Genomic DNA, 24,536 nt, shown 5'->3' on the forward strand with positions numbered 1-24,536 from the left:
GTATCTTATTATACAGAAGTACAAGGTCTCGTTCTTGTACATTTCGCTCTTCCCAAATATTCTGTAATCAGAACCCTGATTGCAAAACTAAGTACATGGGTTTTCAAAAGACACCAGGCCAGAGAATTCTTTCATCCTAGTCCCAATCTCGCCCCTGAAAGCGTGGGACAGGAAAGGCTGCACCACGGGATCTAAATGAGGGCTTATAAGGCCATCGGAGGCCGCGGGGCTTGGGAGGCAGGCGAGGACCCAGCGTTGCATTGCAGAGTCGAGACGACCTGGGCTGCCGTGACGCCGCAGTCGCCGGCCTTAGTTTCCCCCGCCCTGCCCGAGCGCGGCCGCCCCTCTCGCTCGAATCCGGGTACCGCCGGCGACTCGGGTCGGTCCCTTCCGGTTGGTTCCGGCGTCCGGCCTGACATGCCGGCGCTGCGGCTGCTGCTGCTGCTGCCGCGGAGGCTGCGGCTTGGGAAGCTCCGCGCTTCCGCAGGCCTGGCCTCCGCTGGCCGGGCCCACGCCGCCTGTTGCTGGACTCCGCCCCGGCCCAGCCCACTACCCTCGGGCCCCGGGCCCCGCCCTGGCCTCAACCTCTCCTCCAGCCCTTGTTTGCGGCCCGCCACCGCCGCTGCCGCCAGCCCAGACGCGCCGCCCGCATGCGCCGCGACCATGGAGCGCGCCGAAGCGGGTGAGACCTAGCTGTTCAGCGGGCCGGGGCGGGGGCGACAGGAGCCGCGGGGGCTTGGACCCGCTCTGCGCTCGACCTCTGGGAGGGCCTGACCCGCGCCGGCCCTGCTCCGAGTCTCCCTCCTTCCAGAAAGGACTCAGGGTAGCACCGAGGAGCCCGGTGCAACCGAGTGTACATAGGTGTTGCCTGTAGCGAAGCGTTTTAATGCACGCATTGTGGGTCCGACAGGAGGCGGGGGTTTGAGCCCATCCCCGAGTTTCACTTTTCTTTTTCCCTTTCTCATCCTGTGACCCTTTGCACAAACTTAATGCCAATACACATTGCTTTCGACGGTGTCGATGTGAGTAAATGTAAACAAAACCTAGTAAAATCTCGCTTTTATCTTATATCACAAATATTAACCACCTGAACCACCATACTGCCTCATTTAGGATTTTCTGCCAGGTTTGGACATGACCGCTTTTAAAATTGGCGCCAAGTCTATACTAGCGCCCGGGATGAATTTCCAGTTTGGGTCAGCGTTTGTTGTGAATTGAACTTTATGAGTGGAGCGAGTTAGGGGTTGGACTTTCGGTAAAAGGGACCGCAAACCAATTAGAGAAAAGGTGCTCCTCTGCAAGATTTTCATAGGATAAACTCATACAAGGGTATAAAGAGCATAAAAACGTTAACGTGTGCTATATAAATAGCAGTTAACTCATGTAAATATGTTTACAATTGTTAAGTGAATGGAGTGATGACAGTGAGTTTTTGCAATTAGGAAACGCTTGGGAATGGAGTTTGTTAAGGAGAAATGAGCCATACTCCAGTTCCTTGTTTAAGTGCCGTGGCCTTGCAATTCAGGATCCTGTTAGCATATCTGTGTGTTTTCCTTACTCATATAAAGTTTAAGATGTTTGTAGAGGTTACTTCCTCCTTTCATCCATTTTCGGACGTTATTAACTTATTTTGTCCAGTTCTCCCCAATAATTTGGATTGTACTTTTGTTCCGTTTTTATGAGGAGGAAAGGAAAGCCTGGAGGTCAGGTAACTTGTTGATTTCTACGCAGCGGTCAACATTTACTAACGTGTAAGATGTTAATACTGTTTTTAGTAGCTAAGCCAGAACTAGAATGGATGCCTTTGGCCCTTTCTAGTTGTTCTTAGGAATAAACTTATTTATTTGTTTATTTATTTAGAGACAGAGTCTTGCTCTGTCGCTCAGGTTGAAGTGCACTGGCGCGATCATGGCTCACTAGAGCCTGGATCTGCTGGAATCATGCCAACCTCCTGTTTCAGCCTCCCCAAGTAGCGGGGACTGCAAGGTCCGTGCCAACATGACTGACTAATTTTTTTTTTTTTTGTAGAGACGGGGTCTTGCCATGGCACCCAGGCTTGAACTCCTGGGCTCAAGCAGTCCTCTCAGAGTGCTGGGATTACAGGTGTGAGCCAACTTGCTCAGCTGGGATAAATTTACTGTTTACCTAGTTGAGTGATGAGAGACTTACTTAGCAAAATTGAGTAGTCATTTATTATCCAGGTAGGAAACTTGCATTTTGTGTGACAGTGGGCGAACTGTCCATACCCTTTTTTCACTCTCTTTTTTTTTTGAGACAGAGCCTCCCTCTGTCGCTCAGGCTGGAGTGCAGTGGCACAATCTCGGCTCACTGCAACCTGCGCCTGCCGGGTTCAAGCAATTCCTCTGCCTCAGCCTCCTGAGTAGCTGGGACTATAGGTGTGTGCTACCACACCTGGCTAATTTTTTGTATTTTTAGTAGAGATGGGGTTTCACCGCGTTAGCCAGGATGGTCTGTATCTCCTGACCTCGTGATCTGCCTGCCTTGGCCTCCCAAAGTGCTGGGATTACAGGCGTGCGCCACCTTGCCCGGCCCTGTTGGCCTATTTTTGATGAAGTCATTTGCTTCACCTATATTTTAATATTAGCATATATTTAAAGGTATGGTTTTATAATATACTTAAAATGTATGTATTGTTTTTCTTAGAAAGGTAATATTCAATTTTGAAACGTTTGAATAGCAGAAATGAGAAACATATGAATATATTCAGCATAGTTGTTAGCATTTACAAGCAGTTTATACTGTTTAGCCTTGGCCACATAGGTGGAAGAAACTCACCTTGAGTCTCAAATGAGACCTTGGACTTTTGAGTTAATGCTGGAACGAGTTGACCTTGGGGGACTATTGGGAAGAGATGATTATATTTTGCAGTGAGATTTAGGTGGCCAGGGGCAGAATAATAATAGTTTTTATGTCTGTCTCCTCCAAATCCCATGTTGAGATGTAATCCCCAATGTTGGAGGTGGGGCTTGGTGGGAGGTGTTTGGGTCATGGGGGCAGATCTCTCATGAATGCCTTGGTGCTGTTTCTGCGGTAATGAGTTCATGTGAGATCTGGTTGCTTAAACGAGGCTAGCATCTCTGCCTCTCTGTCTTGCTCTTTTTCTTGACATGTGACACATTGGCTTCCCTTTGCCTTGCACCACGATCTTAAGCTTCTCGAGGCCGTCACTAAAGCAGATGCTGGCACTGTGCTTTGTGTACGGCCTGCAGAACTAGGAGCCAAATAAACCTCTTTTGTTTAGAAATTACCCAGCCTCAGGTATTCCTTTATAGCAATGCAAATGGACTAATACAACAGGGATGTGGGTGTGTGAACAATAGTAGAGATTAATCAAATTGCAATAAAATTTTATGTATTTTGGCATGTATGTTAACTATGGCCTATCATCATAGCTATGTTGTAAGCCATATTCTTAATGGAATACGTTTTACAGCTATTGTATCTGAAAATAGAGTGTTACAAGACAATGAATTAAAGGACTTCTTTAATATCTTGAGTGGTAAATTAATCTTTAGTAAATATCTAGAGTAAAAATTATGTTAGTATTCCAGGATTCTGTTCAATCTTATTAGTTCAGACAGCATTTGTGTCTGTCAATAAAGGCATGGATTATAATGGCACTGGGGAGACTACCATCTGATAAATTTAGCAATTAACTTTATCAATTTAAACATACACCTTCTTTCTCTTACCTCCACCCAAGGTATATGATTGTTCTACCCATAGCAAGAAAGCAAACAAACAAAAAGACTAAATAGGAAATATGACTTTAAAGTTAGTACATGACCATGGGAGAGGAGTTAGGGAAACTGTAAGATCATTTGCTTCTTAATAATCAAATTTTCAGAAAAGCATTACTTAGAACCATGTATTTTAAACTAAATTTCCAGTGTTTGATGTAAAGATAGAGAGAAACAACTTGAAAGTCTTTATTGAAGAAAAAATTATAGGCCAGAACTTGTACAAATAAGAGCACATAAGTGATAGCTAAAAATAAGAATGAGAATGACTGACAAAACCTTGTTGGTTGTTTTAAAAGGTATGTGAAAAAAAATGTAGTTTTAGAGTTAAAATATAGCTATAAAAGATCTTGAGGATTACTGATTGACTCAGTTTTCATCTAATCATACGTTGAATACTGTGTTTTAGAAAATGATAAAAGCTTTATAAGTGTGTACAAAAATATAGAATGTGGTATAAATGTTTATAACTTTATGATATGTTTGAACACAAGTGGTACTTTCTTAACAGATGTTAATCTATATTCAGTTAGCTGAGTTATTTTCATTTAGGATATAAGTTTAAATAATAACAAGCTAAATAATCCTTTTTTTCTGTTTGTGATATGTTAAAGGAGAAATTAATTCCAATGAGTGTGAAAATGTATCAAGAAAAAAGAAAATGTCGGAGGAATTTGAAGCCAATACTATGAATTCTCTGGTAGACATGCCATTTGCTACTGTAGATATTCAGGATGACTGTGGAAGTAAGTACTTTATTAAGTAAACATGTATTTAGAAGCAATGAGTAGTAAATTTAGTTGTATATATGTTATATATATATATGTTATATATATATGTTATATATATATTTTTTTCTTTGTAAGTTATTTCACTTTTAGTACTTATGTTTTTGAGTTTTAATTTTGATTTCATTTCCTTTATTTATTCTAGTTTTTTGAGACACGGTCTCACTGTGTCATCCAGGCTGGAGTGCAGTGGTGTGATCACAGTTCACTGCAGTCTTGACCTCCTAGTCTCAAGCAATCCTCCCACCTCAGACTTCCTGGTGGGAGGTAGCTGGGACCACAGGCATGTGTGCCATCATGACTGGCTACGTTTTTATTTTTTTTGTAGAGATAGGGTCTTGCCATGTTGCCCAGACTGGTCTCAAAGTCCTGGGCTCAAGCCATCCTCCTGCCTTGGCCTCCAAAAGTGCTGGGATTACAGATGTGAATGATTGTGCCTGGCCAAGTTTTGTTTTGTTTTTATTTAATAGTTTTAAAATAGATATTATTATAATCTTATATATTATATTATATAATATATATTATCCTATATATTATATAATCTTATAATATAATATATAGATATATCTATTGGTATAATAATATATTATTATATTAATATATAATAATAATCTGTGATAAAATAATCACAGATAATATTGACATATCTCACAAAATGTTGAGCCAGCTCATTCTTTAGTTTATAAGCTACTTCTGAAAATAATGGGCTAGATAATGCCCTTGATTATTGTGGAGCCACTGTTGATTTCAGCAGTACCCGTTTATCTAACACATGTTTACTAGCTGTTTGGTATCCTCTAAGCACTTTGCTGGGCATTGGGAGGGTCCATCGGTGAACAAGATGGGCATTATCACTGCCCCAACGGAGCTCAACAGGCTAATATTGAGAATAGGTCAACTTTTAATTGAATATTCATGTATTGGATCGATTCAGTTCTTGAGAGCTTCATTCACAAACTTTAGAGCAACAGTGCTTACTTGATTGAAATACTGCTGGAATTACATAAATATCCAAATACATGTTTTGGCCAGATGTGGTGGCTCATGCCTATATTCTTAACACTTTGGGAGGCTGAGATGGGAGGATCACTTGAGGCCAGGAGTTTGAGACCAGCTTGGTCAACATAGCGAAACCCCCATCTTTATTTTAGTAAAATAAATAAATTAAAAAAAAATCTGTTTTATGTCATTGTAAAAACAATACTGTCCATGGTATTTGGGTTTACCGCCACTGAAAATTTTAAAGATTTGACTATTGTCCAGGTTACTTGTGGGGAGGAAAATAAGGAAGAGCATCAATATATTCAAATATTTATTGACTGCATACTCTGTGCCATTCAGCTGTTTGCAGTCTTACATAAAGCCTTGCCGTGGTTTGATATGCTTTCTTCATGACTAGGGCTCTGTGGCGTAAGAAATCATCTGCTTTAGTCTCTTCATTTTGAGAAAAGAAAACTGACTTAGAGCAGTTAAGTAAATTAAATTCACACAGTGGGAAAGAACTAGTAACAGAATCTGGTTTCTGATTTATTAGTCATTTCTTTGATGAACATTTGTAGCCAGGCATTGTGTTGGACATTGGGAATGTTAAAACACATGACAGTCTTGAACGTCAAAAAGCTCCCAGCTTCGTTGGGGAGCCAGTCTGTTGACAGCTATCATCTCATAAGATGAATGCCGTACAGGCTGCTCTGGAAGTGCATGGCGTGAGGATGTGTGCAGGGAGGCATCTAACCTGGGTGTGGGAGGAGAGGGTGTTAAGGAAGCCTTCCTAGGTGTTTGGCAAGAGTAGAGGCTTGGGGGATGAGTATGAACTATCCAGGGCTTTTGAAATTATCTGACCATCAGAATTTTCTACAGAGCGATGTAAAAGCACAGATTCTTCTTTTTCAGCCTTTACCTCCTACCAGGGAATCTTTTTGTTTAAAATTTGTTTTAAACATCTCAGGTGATTCTGATGCTTAGCCAGTCTCAGAAACCACACTACTCTTTATCACAGTGTCTTCTGGAGGCAGTGAACCTGACTTGTATTTTGGGGAGGTGATACTTAAAACATATTAAGTCTCTGATATTTTATTAAGCAGTCTTTCCCATTCCATAATCCAAGGGGAAAAGGAATCAGGAAGAGGTGTTTCCTATCTTCCTTTGCAACTGCCCTGTAGAGAAGAACCATGTTTGTGAGTTTCACAGCTGTTGGGGAAGTCTTCACTGAAGAATTTACATACCTGTTAAGTAGAAGATCCTCTTAGAAAAAAGTGAGAATAGTGGCCAGGCACGGTGGCTCACGCCTGTAATCCCAGCACTTTCGGAGACCGAGGTGGGCGGATCACAAGGTTAGGAGATCGAGACCATCCTGGCTAACATGGTGAAACCCTGTCTCTACTAAAAATACAAAAAATTAGCCGGGTGTGGTGGCGGGCGCCTGTAGTCCCAGCTACTTGGGAGGCTGAGGCAGGAAAATGGCATGAACCCAGGAGGCGGAGCTTGCAGTGAGCCATTGGGCTCCGGTCTGGGCGACATAGCGAGACTCCATCTCAAAAAAAAAAAGAAAAAAAAAGAAAAAAGTGAGAATAGCAAGGATTTAATGTTTTCCTCTTAATTTCCTACTTGTCGAGCAAATAAAATGAATATATTTTAAAAATTCAATCACTTCTTTCTGATTGCACTACTTTGTCTAATTTGGACGTAAATAAAGAAGACTTCTCATGAATAACCATGTCCTGTGTGCCCACCATGGACCTTACTCACCTGCACGTCTCCCTCTGAGCCTTGTTCCAGTCTCTGAATCACTCTCATTGGAGTGCATAAGTTAGATTGGAACAAGAGATGAGTCTGTTCATTCTTCCAGCTATAGGCACTTCTGATTTATACATATCTTACATATGTCTCGTGTGTATGAACACATAGCTTCTACTAGCGACAGAAAGCAAGATACTTTCAGAATCCCAGAGAGCAAATAGTATTTCTGTAGCCACCATATTCTTGTATCTTTACTGGTAAGAAGATTAATAGCCATTGTGACGAGAAAGAAGGAAGGGGCTGGATGTGTTTGTGGCATGCATTTCATTCCTGCTCTGAAAGCAATAGCTGTTTCTTCAGAGGATGTGCATTGGAAGAATGGCTAGTTCTTCATTATGAACAGGGTCTTTTCTCTCTAGGATATGGTGTATTTTTTTACCAAAGAAATGATGTTATCTATGTATATTAGGGGCTTAGGCCAGTCCACAAAAGTCTACTTTTAACTAATATATATGCTTTTTGATAATTCAGGCTTTATGAGTTAAAAGTCTTTGTGGATTAGTCTAGACTCCAAACCGCCATGTAATATATTACTTCTGTGGGAAGATGGATTTAAAATTCCAGGCTCCAACTTATACATGGGCAGTGTGGTACAAAGGGAAAAACAGAAAACTTGTGTTTTAAATTTGGGTTTCTTCATTGTCTACTTGGACCTTTGACACTTAAAGTGTGAATAAAAATTCCCTCCTGTCTATCTCATAGTGTTGCTTTATGGCTAAAAAGATAATGTATGCAAGAAAGAAGTTAAAAATGTAAAATAATGAATAAATGTTATTATAAAACCTTTGAAACATACCCCTTAGTTATCTGGGGACAACTTACTCTCTCATTTTTATGATAGCATTTACTAAAACACTAAGGAACAAATAGTAAAATTCTTTGCAAACCAGAAACTACTAACTAGTTTTCTGAAGTGAGATTTTATAGAAATGTACAAAACTGAGAGTTTTATTGCCAACCCTTAAACCATAAGAAAGATATAATAATAGTGTTTGTGCCTGAAACACAATATAATTAGTTTGTGGCTTGAATGGACTGAATTTGGCTTTCTTGTACATTTGGTAATCAGTCTACTCATTTCCTCCATGGTAGATGGCAACCTCAAAATTCTCAGGCTGCTGGTTATTGCCTGTGGTTCCTTTAGTTTTCTTTGGCGTGTGGAAATTGCGAGTTAACTGCCAAGAAATTCTTGCTAATAGACACCCTGGCAGAGCAATGAGGAAAGTAGTGCTAACAAAAACATCATGGGAAGGGGAATCCTTGGCAGTAGGAAAACTCCCCCTGAAATGGTTAGTGTCTCAATTGTCAGCTGTATTGCCTTCAGTGTGAGTGTGGTATCTTGATTAGGCAGCATGTGGTCTGGTTGGGTGAGATGGGTCTTTATGTGTTTTGGTTAGTTTTGTTTTTAAGAACAGACTTTTATTAGGGTTATAGTTTAGAATATTATAACAAAAATTAGAAGATAACATGCATTAGAACTAAATACGAGAATGTAAAAGTATATTAGAAGTGAAATATCCAAAGTGTATGTACAATGGAAATCTTTTAGAAATGATGGGGAGGCTGGGTGCCATGGCTCACATCTGTAATCCCAGCACTTTGGAAGGCCAAGTTGGCTGATCTCTTGAGGGCAGGAGTTTGAAGCCATCCTGGCCAACATGGTGAAACCCCATCTCTACTAAAAATACAAAAATTAGCCAGGCATGGTGGCACATACCTGTAATCCCAGCTACTAGGGAGGCCGAGGCAGGAGAATTGCTTGAATCCGGCAGGCAGAGGCTGCAGTGAGCCGAGATTGTGCCACTGCATTCCAGCCTGGGCAACACAGCCAGATTCTGTCTCAAGAAACAAAACAAAAAAGGAAATGATGAGGAGACAGTACAACCTCCATAGGGTAGACACGTTTTAGTAGAAAATCCAGCTTAGTGCGTGGTTGACTTGGATGGGGTCTTTGCTGTTTACACGGGAAATGTTGTGGGTCAGTTGATTATAAACCCAGTAAACCATCCAGAAAAACATTTGGATTGCTGCTGTTCTGCATCTGAAAGTAGAATGGAGAGTCATTCTGCTGTTGGGAATAGGTTAGTGTGCTTCCCACAGTGTGACTTTGTGGAGAGTTTTAGTTTAATTGATTCTAGTCTCTTAAGGGAATCACAGTTCTTAACTATCAAGCCACATTTATTGAATTTATTTAGGGATGGGATCACATTATGTTGCCTAGGCTAGTCTCAAACTCCTTGGCTCCAGTGATCCCCCCACCTCAGTCTCTTGAGTAGCTGGGATAACAGGTATGCACCGCTATGCCTGGTCTCAAGCCACATTTAAATCAAGTCTTTTGATTTCCTTTTTTTTGTGTGTCATGTCTTCCCTAAATGTGGAATTCAGTTCTCCTTATATTAAAATGCTTATAATTCTTATTTTACGTCACACAGAATTCTACTCTGTAATTGGAGATTTTGAAGATATGGGAAATTGTAATTTTGCTACTTACGAATCCTAACAAGTTATTATATTTAAAAAATACTTAGATTTTAAACATCTTAAAATATAAATTGAAACTTACCTTCACCTAAAATTTGTTTTGTAGAAAAATGCTATATCAAATAAAGATTGAATCTTTGTACCTGATATAATAGGTGGTTACCCTGCGTCGATTAAAAAAATAAAAGATAAATTGTTTTCTGTGTCCTCTATAATTAATTGAGGAAGCATATACTACATATTCCAAATGTTATTATGAGAGAGCTTAAGGCAAATATCTGCCCCAAAATAACATAAATTGTTGATATCTTTTCTTTTGTTAAAAAATAAGAAAATGAATAAAAATTGGAACAAGCCCAATCACTAAATTAATTCAACACATATTTATTGAGTGTGTTATGTACTAGGTACTGTTATTGGTGCTGAGCTGAGGATGTAGTTAGTTCAGCTAGTGTGTACTTTTCCAGGCTCAAGTTCATTCATTATCGATGACATTGGCATAATAATGGTAGCTGTCTCACAGGATTGTTGGAAAGATTCAATTCCTCAATACATGTTAAGTCCTTAAAAAAATGTAACTAGCCTCAGTACATTTTCATTAATTTAGTTTCACCAGATTTTTTCTTGCATATGTTTGCTAAATTAAATATTTATAAAAAATTTCCCTTTAAGAGCAATATTTTATAATAATAATATTGAGCACCTCTAGCACATTGCTAAATGCTTATATTTTCTTACATAATCCTCATAGAAACTTTTTTTGTTTTTTGAGACATAGTCCTTNACAAGCCCAATCACTAAATTAATTCAACACATATTTATTGAGTGTGTTATGTACTAGGTACTGTTATTGGTGCTGAGCTGAGGATGTAGTTAGTTCAGCTAGTGTGTACTTTTTCCAGGCTCAAGTTCATTCATTATCGATGACATTGGCATAATAATGGTAGCTGTCTCACAGGATTGTTGGAAAGATTCAATTCCTCAATACATGTTAAGTCCTTAAAAAAATGTAACTAGCCTCAGTACATTTTCATTAATTTAGTTTCACCAGATTTTTTCTTGCATATGTTTGCTAAATTAAATATTTATAAAAAATTTCCCTTTAAGAGCAATATTTTATAATAATAATATTGAGCACCTCTAGCACATTGCTAAATGCTTATATTTTCTTACATAATCCTCATAGAAACTTTTTTTGTTTTTTTGAGACATAGTCCTTCTCTGTCACCCAGGCTGGAGTGCAGTGGTGCGATCGTTCTCAGCTCATTGCAACCTCCGCCTCCTGGGTTCAAGCGATTCTCCTGCCTCAGCCTCCCGAGTAGCTGGGATTACAGGTGCTCGCCACCACACCTGGCTAATTTTTTTGTATTTTTAGCAGAGACAGGGTTTCATCATGTTGGTTAGGCTGGTCTCAAACTCCTGGACTCAAGTGATCCACCTGCCTCAGCCTCTCAAAGTGTTGGAATTACAAGTGTGAGCCACTGCACCTAGCACATAATCGTCATAGAAACTTAAAGAGGGAGAAGGTAAGATTATTTTTTTAAGAAAGTTTTAGTAATTTGCCAAAGATTATTGAGATACTAAAGGGGAATAATTCTATGAAATATACGGGCAGGCGTGGTGGCTCATGCCTGTAATCCCAGCACTTTGGGAGGCTGAGGCGGGTAGATCACCTGAGGTCAGGAGTTTGAGACCAGCCTGGCCAACATGGTGAAACCCCATCTATACTAAAAATACAAAAAATTAGCTGGGTATGGTGGCGTGTCTCTGTAATCCTAGCTACTTGGGAGGCTGAGGCAGGAGAATCGCTTGAACCTGGGAGGTGGAGGTTGCAGTAAGCTGAGATTGTGCCATTGCACTACAGCCTGGGCAACAAGAGTGAAACTCAGTCTCAAAAAAATATTCTATGAAATATAGAAGATAGTATTCTAAGTCATATAGCTAAGGAATTTTAGGACTGGTTACTTTGAAGATTTTAGCTGCCTAAATAACAAGAAAAAATAAAATATCAAAACAAATCTAATTAATTCTCAACCATTTAGCTAAGAGTAAGTGTGAAAACAATGAAACCACAATAACAGATGGATGACTTAATTTTTCTCATCATTCATTTCTTTGTAGTTTTTGAGGGAATAAATAGAACTTGAGAAAAAAATTAGATAGTTTACATAAAATGACATGTGGTGCTTCAGTTAAAAAAACAAATACACATATCAGAGAGTTACAGGCTTTGTCAGCAAGACCAGATTCATTACAACACATTAAAATGGCTACTGAAATCATTATGAAAATTAACAAGTGGAATAAATTAAATTTATAAGATGGGTTTATGAGCTGTACTCCAACTGATGACTTTTTGCTAACCAATGAAGTTAATAATCCAGTTGAAAGGTCCTGGGCGTGTGGCCAAATTTTTCTACATTTTGTTCTATGGCCATTGATTTTTGAGATTCTAATTGGTAAACTAGATGATTATATAAATACTTTGTTCCTTATATTTTCATATGAAAGTAAAAGTAAAGAATAATATTCAGTTGTATTTTAGAACCTACATTATGATTTCAGAGTGGTAAATAAAATGGAGTTTGTAATGAAAAGCGCACGGATTTTATACTTTGGCCATATATAAATAAACTTTACAGATAAAATCAGAGATGTTATGCAAACAAGAGAGAAGAGATATTGGGGCCGGGCATGGTGGCTCACACCTGTAATCTCAGCACTTTGGGAGGCTGAGGAGGGCAGATCACTTGAGGTCAGGAGTTCAAGAACAGCCTAGCCAACATGTGAAAACCCGTGTCTACTAAAAATACAAAGGTTAGCCGGGCATGGTGGTGCATGCTTGTAGTTCCAGCTATTCAGGAGGCTGAAGCATGAGAATCGCTTGAACTTGGGAGGTGGAGGTTGCAATGAGCTGAGATCGCACCACTTGCACTGTAGCCTGGGCAACAAAGTGAGACTCCATCTCAAAAAAAAAAAAAGAGAGAGAGAGAGATTGGGCTCAGTGTGTATCAAGTGTCTGATAAATCAGCAGGGCTCACAGAATTAAGAAAAGTGTATTACAAGGGTCAGTAAAACTGTACTATAGCAATAAATACAGGATTCCTTTTTTCCCCCATCTGTCATTTGGTATTTTAAAACTACACACAGTCTGTGATGCCTAACAAGAAAATTTTAGATTATCCAGTTCAAAGGAAAGTTAAATAGTTATTGGTAAAATTATAGAAAACTAAATAAATTTAGGCAAACCATGTCCTACTTAATTTTTACCTGAAAGTATTCTGGGTTGTGGTTTTACACTATGTCATTTTCTTGATACCAGAATGGTTAGAGTTGTTATATGTTATAACCATTACCTTGAGAGATTATGATTTTTTTTTCCTTCAAAATGGATTTATAGGATGTTTGAAATGGCAAAAATAAGTTGTTACAGACAGGAAGACAGTTTAGTGTTAAATAGATAAGGTAGAAAACATCATAAAATGCTGGAAGTGTCAGTGGTCTTTTAAATATTGTGTTAATTCTGTCCCCCTCTTTAGTATTATTCATATTGGAGTGTGAGTAAAACACAGAAAAAATGATTATATGTTTTATCTTAACAGTAAGGAATGTACTATACATGGCCACTCAATAAACAGTGTATGCAAAAAATGGAAATAAAAATTTCATAAAACAATACTTATACTTACTGTGAGCAATATACTATCTACATGACTACTGTCCCATTCCCATTCCATTCTTAAAAAGTGCTCTTTATTGGCTGGATGTGGTGGCTCACACCTGTAATCCCAGCACTTTGGGAGGCTGAGAAGGGTGGATTACCTGAGGTCAGGAGTTCGAGACCAGCCTGGCCCATAGGGTGAAAACCTGTCTCTCCTATAGTCCCAGCTACTCGGGAGGCTGAGGCAGGAGAATGGTGTAAACCCGGGAGGCCGAGCTTGCAGTGAGCTGAGATCCGGCCACTGCACGCCAGCCTGGGCGACGGAGCGAGACTCTGTCTCAAAAAAAAAAAAAAAAAAAAATAGCTGGTCATGGTGGTGGGTGCCTGAAATCCCAGTTACTCGGGAGGCTGAGGCAGGAGAATCGCTTGAACTCAGGAGGCAGAGGTTGCAGTGAACAGAGATTGCTCCATTGTACTCCAGCCTGGGCAACAAGAGCAAAACCCTGCCTCAAAAAAAAAAGAAAAAAAAAGTGTTCTTTATTATCTTCTAAGTTGATTCGATAACCCACTAGTAGGTTGATGCTTGCAATTTAGGAAAAACAACCTAGACGGTAGGTTTCTGGTTCTCAGTCTTAAATCTATTATTTAATATCACCATGAATTGTCCTAATTAGTACAAGTGTTAACAGTTAGTACCTTTACCACAAATCACAGAAAGCTAGAACTGGAAGAGACACCTGAGAGAGATTGTCTAAATGTTCCTTCCTGCCCCTGTTTTTTTTTTTTTTTTTAATGTTGCATTGTAGAAACTTTCAAGCATATATTAGAGAAAATAGGACAAGCCTCATGTATTCATTACCTCTTCCTTACTGATTGTTTTGAGGCAGATCCCAGACATACTACTTTATCTGTAAATACTTTAGTATGTTTCTTTAAAAGGTAAATAATCTTAAAAAAAAATTCAAAATATTCTTACTATACCAAAAAAATGGTAATTCCTAATGTCATCAAATAACCAGACAATCTCTGATTATGTCATAATTTAAAAAAATCTGGATTATTTGAATTAGTTACCAAAATCTATGCACTATATTTAATTGATACATCTCTTGAGTCTCTTTTCATGTATACATCTCCTTTTCTCCTTTTGGGTATGTGTATGCGTGCGTGTATTGTTGAAGAAATCAGGTTGTGTAGAAGTTTTGATATTCTGGTCATTTAACATTTTTCTCTGTCTCTTATACTTCTAGTAAACTGGTAGTTAGATCAAGAGGCTTAATGAAGTTTGTGACATTTGCAAGAATGCTCCAAAGATAGAATTTTTTGTTTCTTTTTGAGAGACAGGGCCTCACCCTGTCATCCACACTGGAGTACAGTGACATGATCATAGCTCACAGTAACCTCGAACTCCTGGGCTCAAGTGATTCTCCCACCTCAGGTAGCTGGGACTACAGGTGCGTACCACAATGCCTGGTTAATTTCTAAATTTTTTGTAGAGATGGGGTCTTGCTGTGTTTCCCAGGCTGGTTTTAAATTCCTTGCCTTTAGTGGTCCTCCCACCTAGGCCTCTCAAAGTGCTAAGATTACAGGCATGAGCCACTGTGCCTGGCCAAAGATAGTATTTTAAATTTCCTATAGTGTGACATCAGTAGGCAAATAATGTTTGCTTGTCTTGCCTTTTTGTGATGTTAAGATTGATCAGTGGCTTCAGGTCTTATTACTCTAAAGTATCTATTGTTAAAGTTCCCCATCAACTTTCCATCTAATGGATCATCCATTGACGGTAATTGGGTTGATCTGTTACTTTGTTAAGCATTTTGAAATGGTGATATTCTAACTCTATCTTTTTGCATTGATTAGCTTGAAATTTCTATAAAGAACTTTATCTTAACTAGCTATTTAATTTCCTAAATGACTATTTGGTTATAAGGAAAGATGGAATAAATGCTTGACTTTTTTCCGTTATCATCAGATATTTAGAATCATGGTTCTCTAGACTGCTCTAAAGGTGACCTGTGAGTTTTTGGCTTTAATTTTTTTAGTATCATTAAGAATGGATGGATTTAAGTATATTTGATGTATTTAACGCCACTGAAGTTTATTCTATTTGGTGCCACATTGTCCCATCTTTGGCCAATGGGAAGACATTTAAATTGACTTTAGAGATCTTCTCATATGATCCCAGGAGTCTTTTGAATTTCCAGAACTCTCATACATTATATGCTCCAGACCTGGAATCAGCTCTTTTTCCAAGGATTGGTAATATTTTTAAGTTCTCAGATAAACCCATTAAGTAACTTAATTAAAAGATGCTTGTTGGAAATCTGGTCTTAAGGTCTTTGGCCTTTTCACTATCCAGTGCTGCCTCTATAGATTGAAACACACAGTACTAGTCATCTTCTCAACTGTGCTGTTCCCCCTTCTATCTTTTGTAGAGTGTTTTTTTCCCAGCGCAGGTTGATAGATGCCAGATTCACCATCCCAGCATCCTGTGTTGCTTGGGGTTAGCCTTGTGTGGCGATTTGGACAATGAAATACAAGGGACAGACACTAGGAACTTATTTAGAATGATTTGTAATTTTACCTTAAAAGGGGTCTTGCTTTTGAAATTTTTTTTTTTAATTAATTTATTTTTTTTGAGGCGGAGTCTTGCTCTGTCGCCCAAGCTGGAGTGCTGGGGAGTGCACTGGCACGATCTGGGCTCACTGCAAACTCCGCCTCCCAGGTTCACGCCATTCTCCTGCCTCAGCCTCCCCAGTAGCTGGGACCATGGGCGCCCGCCACTACGCCCGGCTAAATTTTTGTATTTTTTGGTAGAGACGGGGTTTCACTGTGTTATCCAGGATGGTCTCGATCTCCTGACCTCATGATCTGCCCGCCTCAGCCTCCCAGAGTGCTGGGATTACAGGCGTGAGCCTCTGCACCCAGCCTGAAATTTATTTTTCTTTTTTTCTTTTTTTTTTTTTTGAGACGGAGTCTGGCTCTGTCACCCAGGCTGGAGGGCAGTGGCCGGATCTCAGCTCACTGCAAGCTCCGCCTCCCGGGTTTACGCCATTCTCCTGCCTCAGCCTCCCGAGTAGCTGGGACTACAGGCGCCCGCCACCTCGGCCGGCTAGCTTTTTTGTATTTTTTAGTAGAGACGGGGTTTCACCGTGTTAGCCAGGATGGTCTCGATCTCCTGACCTCGTGATCTGCCCGTCTCGGCCTCCCAAAGTGCTGGGATTACAGGCTTGAGCCACCGCGCCCGGCCTGAAATTTATTTTTCAACATTATATTTACTTAAAAAACCTGTTTAGGGATGGGTGTGGTTGCTCATGCCTGTAATCCCAGCATGTTAGGAGGCCAAGGTGGGAGGATTGCTTGAGTCCAGTAGTTCAAGACCAGCCTGGGCAACATAGTGACACCCTCACCTCTATAAAAAATGAAAAATTAATGAGCTGTGGTGGTACATACCTGTAGTCCCAGCTGCTTGGAGAGGCTGAGGTGGGAGGATCACTTGAGCCCCAGGAGTTCAAGGTTACAGTGAGCTATGATTGCATCACTACACTCCAGCCTGGGTGAGAGTGAGATCCTGTCTCAAAACAAAACAAAAAAACAACAAAAAAAGAACTGTTCAGGACAGCTCTTCATTTTCCATACTCATAGAAGGTGCAAGTGGTCTGGATGAGTAAAAACGATGGAGAGTTTATAAATCATCTGTTTCTTTTTGGAGTTTCCTAAATGTTCTTTAGCAGATACAGATTTATCTTCCTAATTATATTTAGTTCTGGGTATTATCTAATACTTATAATAGCTAATAATAGTGTTTACTTTGTACCAGGAAGTGGTCTAAATGTTTTTATGTATTAACTCACTCAATCCTCAAAAAGATCCTATGAAGTAACTATTACTATTATTCTAAAATTACACAGGGAAGCTGAGTAAAGAGAATTTGTGTGCTTGTCTAAAATCACACAGTCACACAGCTAGTATGTGGGAGAGCCAGGATTCTAACCCAGGTGCTCTGGTTCCAACTATATTAAAATTGGCTTTCATTTTCAGAGTACTAATTTATTAACAGTAGGTGGTGGTGGGCTACAAATGTATTTAGAAGTGGATTTAAAATATATGTGTTCTTCATTAGCGTATTTTGTAGCTTCTGTTTAAAATTAGTATATTCATATTACCACAGTTAGATATAGGACCTTTTTTTCGATGTGTAAAATTGCAGGCAACCCAACGATATATTGATTTGATTTGCTGTATGAAAACTCTTATGTAAGAAATAAAACCCAATGGCATCATGAATGAGACAATTCACATAATTCTTGCAACACAGATAAAAATGCTACAAACTATTTCTTAGTAATAAAATCTAAAGTTCTGGTAAGCTTACATGTGTAAAAGAAGCTAGTAATAATTTATATTTTAAATGTGTATCCTCTCACCATGAAGAGCTATCATTAGCCACATTAATCATTAGACATATCGGTGAGAGATATAGTGATGAAATAGATGCACAAACACACCAGATAATTTTGCCTTAATTCATAATGATATGGTCAGATATATTGCCCAGGCCACCTTGCTCTTAGTTTACCCCATTTTTAGGTCTTACAAATATATGTTGTGGAAAGAAAACACATCTATTCCTACACATCCTTAGCTTTTAATTTTAAACATGCTGTACTATTTTCTTAGAAATTAGCATTAAAATACTCTTTGAGACATTAGCTTAAAATCATTTACTATTAATACCTCAAAGATAAACAGAATAAGAACAATTATTTTTGCTCAGTGGTTTTATGTGTAATATTAACTAGTTGTGCAGAACTTCAGTAGAGAAGCAGTTTGACACAGTAGCAAAGTTTTTCTGCTTTTCTGTTTTATCATATGTAAAATAAGGAATTTAGTTAAAGCAGAGTTGCATATGCACACAGGCGTTGGGCTGTGGGTTGAGCCCAGACTTCTTTTCACAGTCCTTCTTAAGGGAGGTAGTTACTGTGGTCTATTAGAGTTGATCCCAAAGATAAAACCAACCGAATAGGATTGAATGTAAGGTAAAGTGGTTCTTCCCTTCCTCTTTAAAAATAACACCTCAGAAAATATATTTGAATTTTCACAAAGTCTCTGTGAGGTACTCTGTTTTGTTTTGTTTTTTTTTGGAGACAGAGTCTCACTCTGTTGTCCAGGCCAGAGTGCAGTGGTATGGTCTTGGATCACTGCAACCCCTGTCTCCTGGGTTCAAGCGATTCTTGTGCCTCACCCTCCTAAGTAGCCGAGACTACAGGCATGTGCTACCATGCCCGGCTAATTTTTGTATTTTTAGAGATGAGGTTTCACCTTATTGGCCAGGCTGGTCTCACACTCCTGACCTCAAGTGATCTTCCCACTTCAGCCTCCCAAAGTGCTGGGATTACAGGCGTGAGACACCATGTCCTGCAGAGGAACTCTATTTTGAACAATGAACTACTATTCAAGAAGACATGGGTTGGAAGCTCAATTAATGGATTGTAGTTTTGCATGTATATGGAAGCCCTGATAGAATCTGTTAAAAAAAAAAAAAAGAAGATGATGGCATTTCACACAGATTTAGTAATTATTTCTGGGAGCATGCTTCATAATTAGAATTGTTAGATGTTGTAAATGAATCTTACAAGGATTACTTTAAAAAGTGGTATTGTAAATGCTTCTCAAATTACCTTTTGTTAAGGATCAGTTTTTAAAAAAAATTTCTTGTTTGCTGCCAATGGATACTTTTGTAAAATACAATAGAAGTGAATTATTAGAAAATGAAATAAAAGAAAAGACCTACAAAGTAGAAATCAAAATTCAGCAGACCAAATTATTCTGCCCCATTGCTATGGAAGTTTCCAAAGCATTCTCTTAATTTTTGCAACGAATAGTTTATAGCGTGACAGTGGCCACAGACCAAAACTTTGTGTGACAGTAGGGTTATGCCCTAGAAGTTACATATATACCTGTACGGGATGGTTGAAAAATGATCTTTCTTAGTGTTATGAACATTGTGGTGCCAGGAGCTGTGCCTCAGATCAGAAGTCAGCTCACTAAGGCCCTCAGGCCAAATCTGGTTAACCACTCTGTTTTGAAAATAAAGCAGGAACACAACCTGTACCCACTCATTTATGTTTTGTCTACAGCAGAGTTGAGTAGTTAATGGCAGAGACTATGTCATCTGCAATGCCTAAACTATTTACTGAGGTCCTTTACAGAAATGTTTGCAAACTCCTGCTTTAGATTTGAAAATGATACTTATGAATGATTGCTACTTATATATTGCTTTTTTTCTGACTGTATTATCTTTGTTTAAATGTATTAGATGTATTGTTTGACTTTTTTCCTCTAGTCACTGATGAACCTCAAATAAATTTGAAGAGAAGTCAAGAAAATGAATGGATCAAGAGTGATCAAGTAAAGAAGAAGAAAAAAAAGCAAAAAGATTATCAACCCAACTATTTCCTATCCATTCCAATCACCAACAAAGAGGTGCTATTTTTTAAAAAAATTATTTTTACTGTGAAATTTTATTCTAAATTTAAAGTATACGAAATGCTTATGAACCCACTTGCTCTCAGCTTCCAAGAGTCTTTGGTGGCATTTTGGCAGGACTATACAGGGAATATTTCTATTTAAGTAATAGAAATGTATCTAAACAACAAGTTTGGAAAATATTATTTATTTTTCTGAGACAGGGTCTTGCTCTTTGCAAAACCCACTTGAAAAAGTGTTGCCAGATGGCATGTCAAGGTCATTTGCAAGTGTTTTTTCATTTTATCTGAGGGACCCTTTGGAAGTAGGGAGCAGTGACTAGTTGAGAAAAGAGGATTCTGAGATCTCTGTTGGGAAAGTAAACTGGGGTTTCTTGCTGCTTAATCTTGTTTATGATAGTGATTATTTTAACATAGTTTCTTCAAAAAATTACTCAGTGTTGTAACAATTTAATATTGCACCATTAAACTTGGTAGAAATCTATTAAAATCTGAAAAATTAATGTAATAAATAATAGGAAATGGAACCAGCCCGTTAGCTCCTACTGAGAAACCCCTGAGAGAGAAAACGACTGCATCTCATTACAACTACTGAAGCGGTGAGGTAGGAATTAAAATGCCGCAGGAAAGAACACCTCACTTAGAAGACTGACTGTTTTTACCCCTTGGCCCAATTTAAGAGCCGGATTTGAATTTCTGTTTGTGGGTTATAATCTCTTTGACCAGTCACATTTTCAGGTTGCCTTTCCCCTTGTTTAACTAGCATGTCTCTAGGGAATGCTAGCAAATTGTTAAAAATCAAATCAAAATTAAAATGAAAGAAATAAATATCAAAAGAAAAAATAAATTATGTTGTATCATTCTAGGGAATACCTAGTCTGTGAGACACAGTTTAGCTGGGGAGAAAATATACATAACAAGAGAAGAGTTACCTAGCCATAGAAGATTTTAGATTTGATGTAGTGAAGAATCATATTCTCATTTTACTGATACGTATTTGATTCCTTTGGTTGAGGAATACTTCTTAAAAGTCCTAATGAGGGCCAGGTGTGGTGGCTCATGCCTGTAATCTCAGCACTTTGGGAAGCTGAGGTGAGTGGATCCCTCGAGCCCAGGAATTTGAGACCAGCCTGGTTAACATGGCAAAACCCTGTCTTTATTAAAAATACAAAAATTAGCTAGGCATTGTGGCTGGCACCTGTGGTCCTAGCTACTTGGGAGGCTGAGGTGGGAGGATTGCTTGAGTCCAGGAGGCAGAGGTTGCAGTGAGCCAAGATTGCGCCACTGCAGTCCAGCCTGGGTGACAGAGCCAGACTGTATCTCAAAAAAAAACAAAAGAAAAGAAAAAGAAAAATTAAAAGTCCTAGTGAAATAGTCCTTAAAAGTGTTTAGGCAATACAAAGTTAGTGTAATCAGCAATTATGCATTTTATTAAAATACTTGCAAGTTGTTTGGTTTGAAATTTAGGATTATGTATATCTATGGGGATTAGAAGAGCTCAGGGAGTGAGAGGTGCTGCTGCTTTCATGAGCAGCCAGACAGAAGCCAGGTCCTGAGGACACTGAATGTCAGACAGTTGAAGTGACTTCCCTATGGACACATGATTTGTGATTGGAAGAGAATCCAGGTTCTGTATTTTGATTTGATAGGGTCTCTCAGTCTAGATGTTCGATGAACACCTCTGAATGTCCCTTTCCCTAGACCTCTCATTTTCTGCTTCTCCCTTCACCTGTATTTCTTGCTCCTGGGGAGACTGAGCAGCATCTCTGCATCACCCCCGTGTCTGCCCTTTCTCTCCTCCTAGCTGTGTTATGGCTTCTTACCCCTTCCGGAGAAGACTGGTGGGATGATGTGCTGATGGGATAGGGAATGTGGGGAAGGGGATTGAAAGGAAGGAGGAGAGAAAAATTCTTTCCTTCCACCGCTAACTTCTAGGCTTTGCATCATAAAAGTGAAGGGAGAAAGGGGATGAGAGTCCTGTCCGCAGCTTTTGGTTTTCATCCTTTATTTTTTTTTTATTTTTATTTTTTAAATTTTTTTTAATTATACTTTAAGTTCTAGGGTACATGTGCATAACGTGCAGGTTTGTTACATATGTATACTTATGCCATGTTGGTGTGCTGCACCCATCAACTCGTCAGTACCCATCAATTCATCATTTATATCATGTATAACTCCCCAATGCAATCCCTCCCTCCTCCCGGTTTTCATCCTTTAACCTGCTGTAGCCTTTGTTTCTGCCTCCCTACCCCTGTAAGGTTGTATAGATGCTGGAAAGAGTGCAGGCTTTGGGTCTGACAGACTTGTTAATACCAACTGAGTCAGAGACTCCGCTACATATGTAGGTCAGGTTACCAACATTTTTCAAGTTTCAGTTTGTTCAGGTGTAAAATGAGGTGGGTGATAATACCTCCTTCAGATGACTGTTTTCTTTTTTTTTTTTTTTTTTTTTTTTTGAGGCGGAGTCTCGCTCTGTCCCCTGGCTGGAGTGCAGTGGCCGGATCTCGGCTCACTGCAAGCTCCGCCTCCCGGATTTACGCCATTCTCCTGCCTCAGCCTCCCGAGTAGCTGGGACTACAGGTGCCCGCCACCTCGCCCGGCTAGTTTTTGTATTTTTTAGTAGAGACGAGGTTTCACCGTGTTAGCCAGGATGGTCTTGATCCCTTGACCTCGTGATCTGCCCGTCTTGGCCTCCCAAAGTGCTGGGATTACAGGCTTGAGCCACCGCGCCCGGCCAAGATGACTGTTTTCTAAACCCAAATCTAGCCATGTCACCAGCCTGCTTATATACTTCAGGATTTTCCCACCGATAGGATAAAGACAACTTCTTTTCCATGTTCTCTGAGGTTTTGTCTGTTCTGTCCTCTCCCCTTCAGCCCTTGCTTTTTCTGCCCGAGCTCTTCTAGCCTTCCTTGGGCTTTCCAGGTTCCCTCGGCCCCAGGGAAAGCCTTCTCTGGCTGGAGTTTTCTCCTTCCTCCTCTTGGTTTTGTTAATGCCAGAATCTCAGCTCAAACCTCTCTACCCATGACCACCTCGTCTAGGTCAACTATCCCTTTCCTTGCCCCATTCCTGTCAGCTGAAGGCTTTCACAGCTTTCACATTTGTCATCCTTGCAACTTGACACTTGTCTTCCTCACAAGGTTTTTAGTGCATGCCCATACCTAGACTGGTGTTTATTCAAGAGTAGGTGCACACACATACGCGCACTCTCTCGCTCTCGCTCTTTCTCTCTCTGCTGTTGTTTCATGGCAAATGCGTATTTCTGTCATTCCAAGTTATAACCAGAACACGTAAAAATAATAAATACAATGTAATGGTGGTTTCACAATACAGGTTCAACAGCAGTTTACTGGTTTTGGAGGAGGTAGGGTAACTTATAATAGAGGGAAATGCAGGTTTCAAGTGACCTTGAAACCAAATAATTTAATGTTTCCCTTTCAAGAGAGTTATTTGTAGTTAACCACTTAGAATGCTTACATACAAATATGGGGAAGAGATGTAGGAATCAGGCAAGATTAGGAGTTATATTTTATATCTTCTGCATGAGCACATTTTTGTTTGTTTTAAAGTGTCTAATGTTAATTTTCTTTTTAAATTACTTATTAGGTTTTGTGGGAAGGCTTGGGAAAAAAGTAGCATTTATAACATTGTTTCAATGGAAGACTGTATTCCAAGTTCCAATTAAGTGACCTGCAAACAAGCTTTTGGAAGCTAGCATATTCACAATGAGTTGCTCTACTTTTGGCCTCTACATGTTGGCATCTAGTTTTAAAGAAAAAAGTATTCAAAATTCCACTGGTCTTTGATTTAAAACACATTCTTAGAAGTTTGGAATTCTTTATTAGTAGAAAATCTTGATTTCATATTTTAAGCAAATAGAATTGGAAAATGGATTAGGATGGCTGCATAAAAATATCCTAATTGGAAGTATATGAAAGTATGTGTTTCCATTAACTTTCAATTGCATGTTAGTTTACAAAGAAAAGAAGAAAACATTCCAATGGGGGTATAGTAAATCCTAAATGTTTCTTAAATGACTAGAATTGTTTAATTAATTCTAGCTAGATTTACCCATATATTGGTTTTATATGCCTTCTTTTGAGAGGTAGTAAGAATCAGCATTGAAAAAATCAAGGAACAGTCAGAAGCTGATTGAAATTAGGAGTGTGTTAATTTTTTTGATATGTTTTAAAATATACTAATGGAAGAAAAGGTTTTCCTCAGCTTGCTTGCTTTTTTCTCTTCTCTTCTCTTCTCTTCTCTTCTCTTCTTTCTCTCTCTCTCTCTCTCTCTCTCTTTCTCTCTCTCTCTCTTTCTTTCTTTCTATGTTTTTAAAATATACTAATGGAAGAAAAGGGTTTTCTTCAGAGGTTTTATCCCTCCCTCACTCCTTCCCTCCCTTCCTTCCTTCCTTCTTTCCTTCCTTCCTTCCTTTTTTCTTTTCTTTCTTTCTTTCTGTTTTTTTTTTTTTTTTGAATAGAGATGAGGTCTCACTATGTTGCCCAGGCTGGTCTTCATCTCCTGGGCTCAAGTGATCCTTCCTTCTCAGCTTCCCAAA

General features: G+C 39.1%; 1 protein-coding gene across 5 annotated transcripts in view; it reads left to right on the forward strand.

Moving 5' to 3' along the window:
* Positions 1-376: 376 nt before the first annotated feature.
* AKAP7 (A-kinase anchoring protein 7) overlaps positions 377-24,536 on the forward strand; it is a 155,076-nt gene continuing 130,916 nt past the window's right edge. For 2 of the 5 annotated variants that reach the window (XM_017888597.1, XM_017888603.1), the window contains exons 1-3: positions 378-682; positions 4,376-4,507; positions 19,837-19,976. In XM_017888597.1, coding sequence (XP_017744086.1) covers positions 418-682; positions 4,376-4,507; positions 19,837-19,976 — 537 coding nt within the window. In that variant the 5' untranslated portion in view covers positions 378-417. Of the gene's footprint in view, positions 683-4,375; positions 4,508-19,836; positions 19,977-24,536 lie in introns of all 5 variants that reach the window. The other 3 variants (XM_017888590.1, XM_017888592.1, XM_017888610.1) reach the window with 2 other exon arrangements.

The sequence above is a fragment of the Rhinopithecus bieti genome, unplaced genomic scaffold, assembly GCF_001698545.2.
Source record: "Rhinopithecus bieti isolate Rb0 unplaced genomic scaffold, ASM169854v2 scaffold_1710, whole genome shotgun sequence".
NCBI lineage: Eukaryota > Metazoa > Chordata > Mammalia > Primates > Cercopithecidae > Rhinopithecus > Rhinopithecus bieti.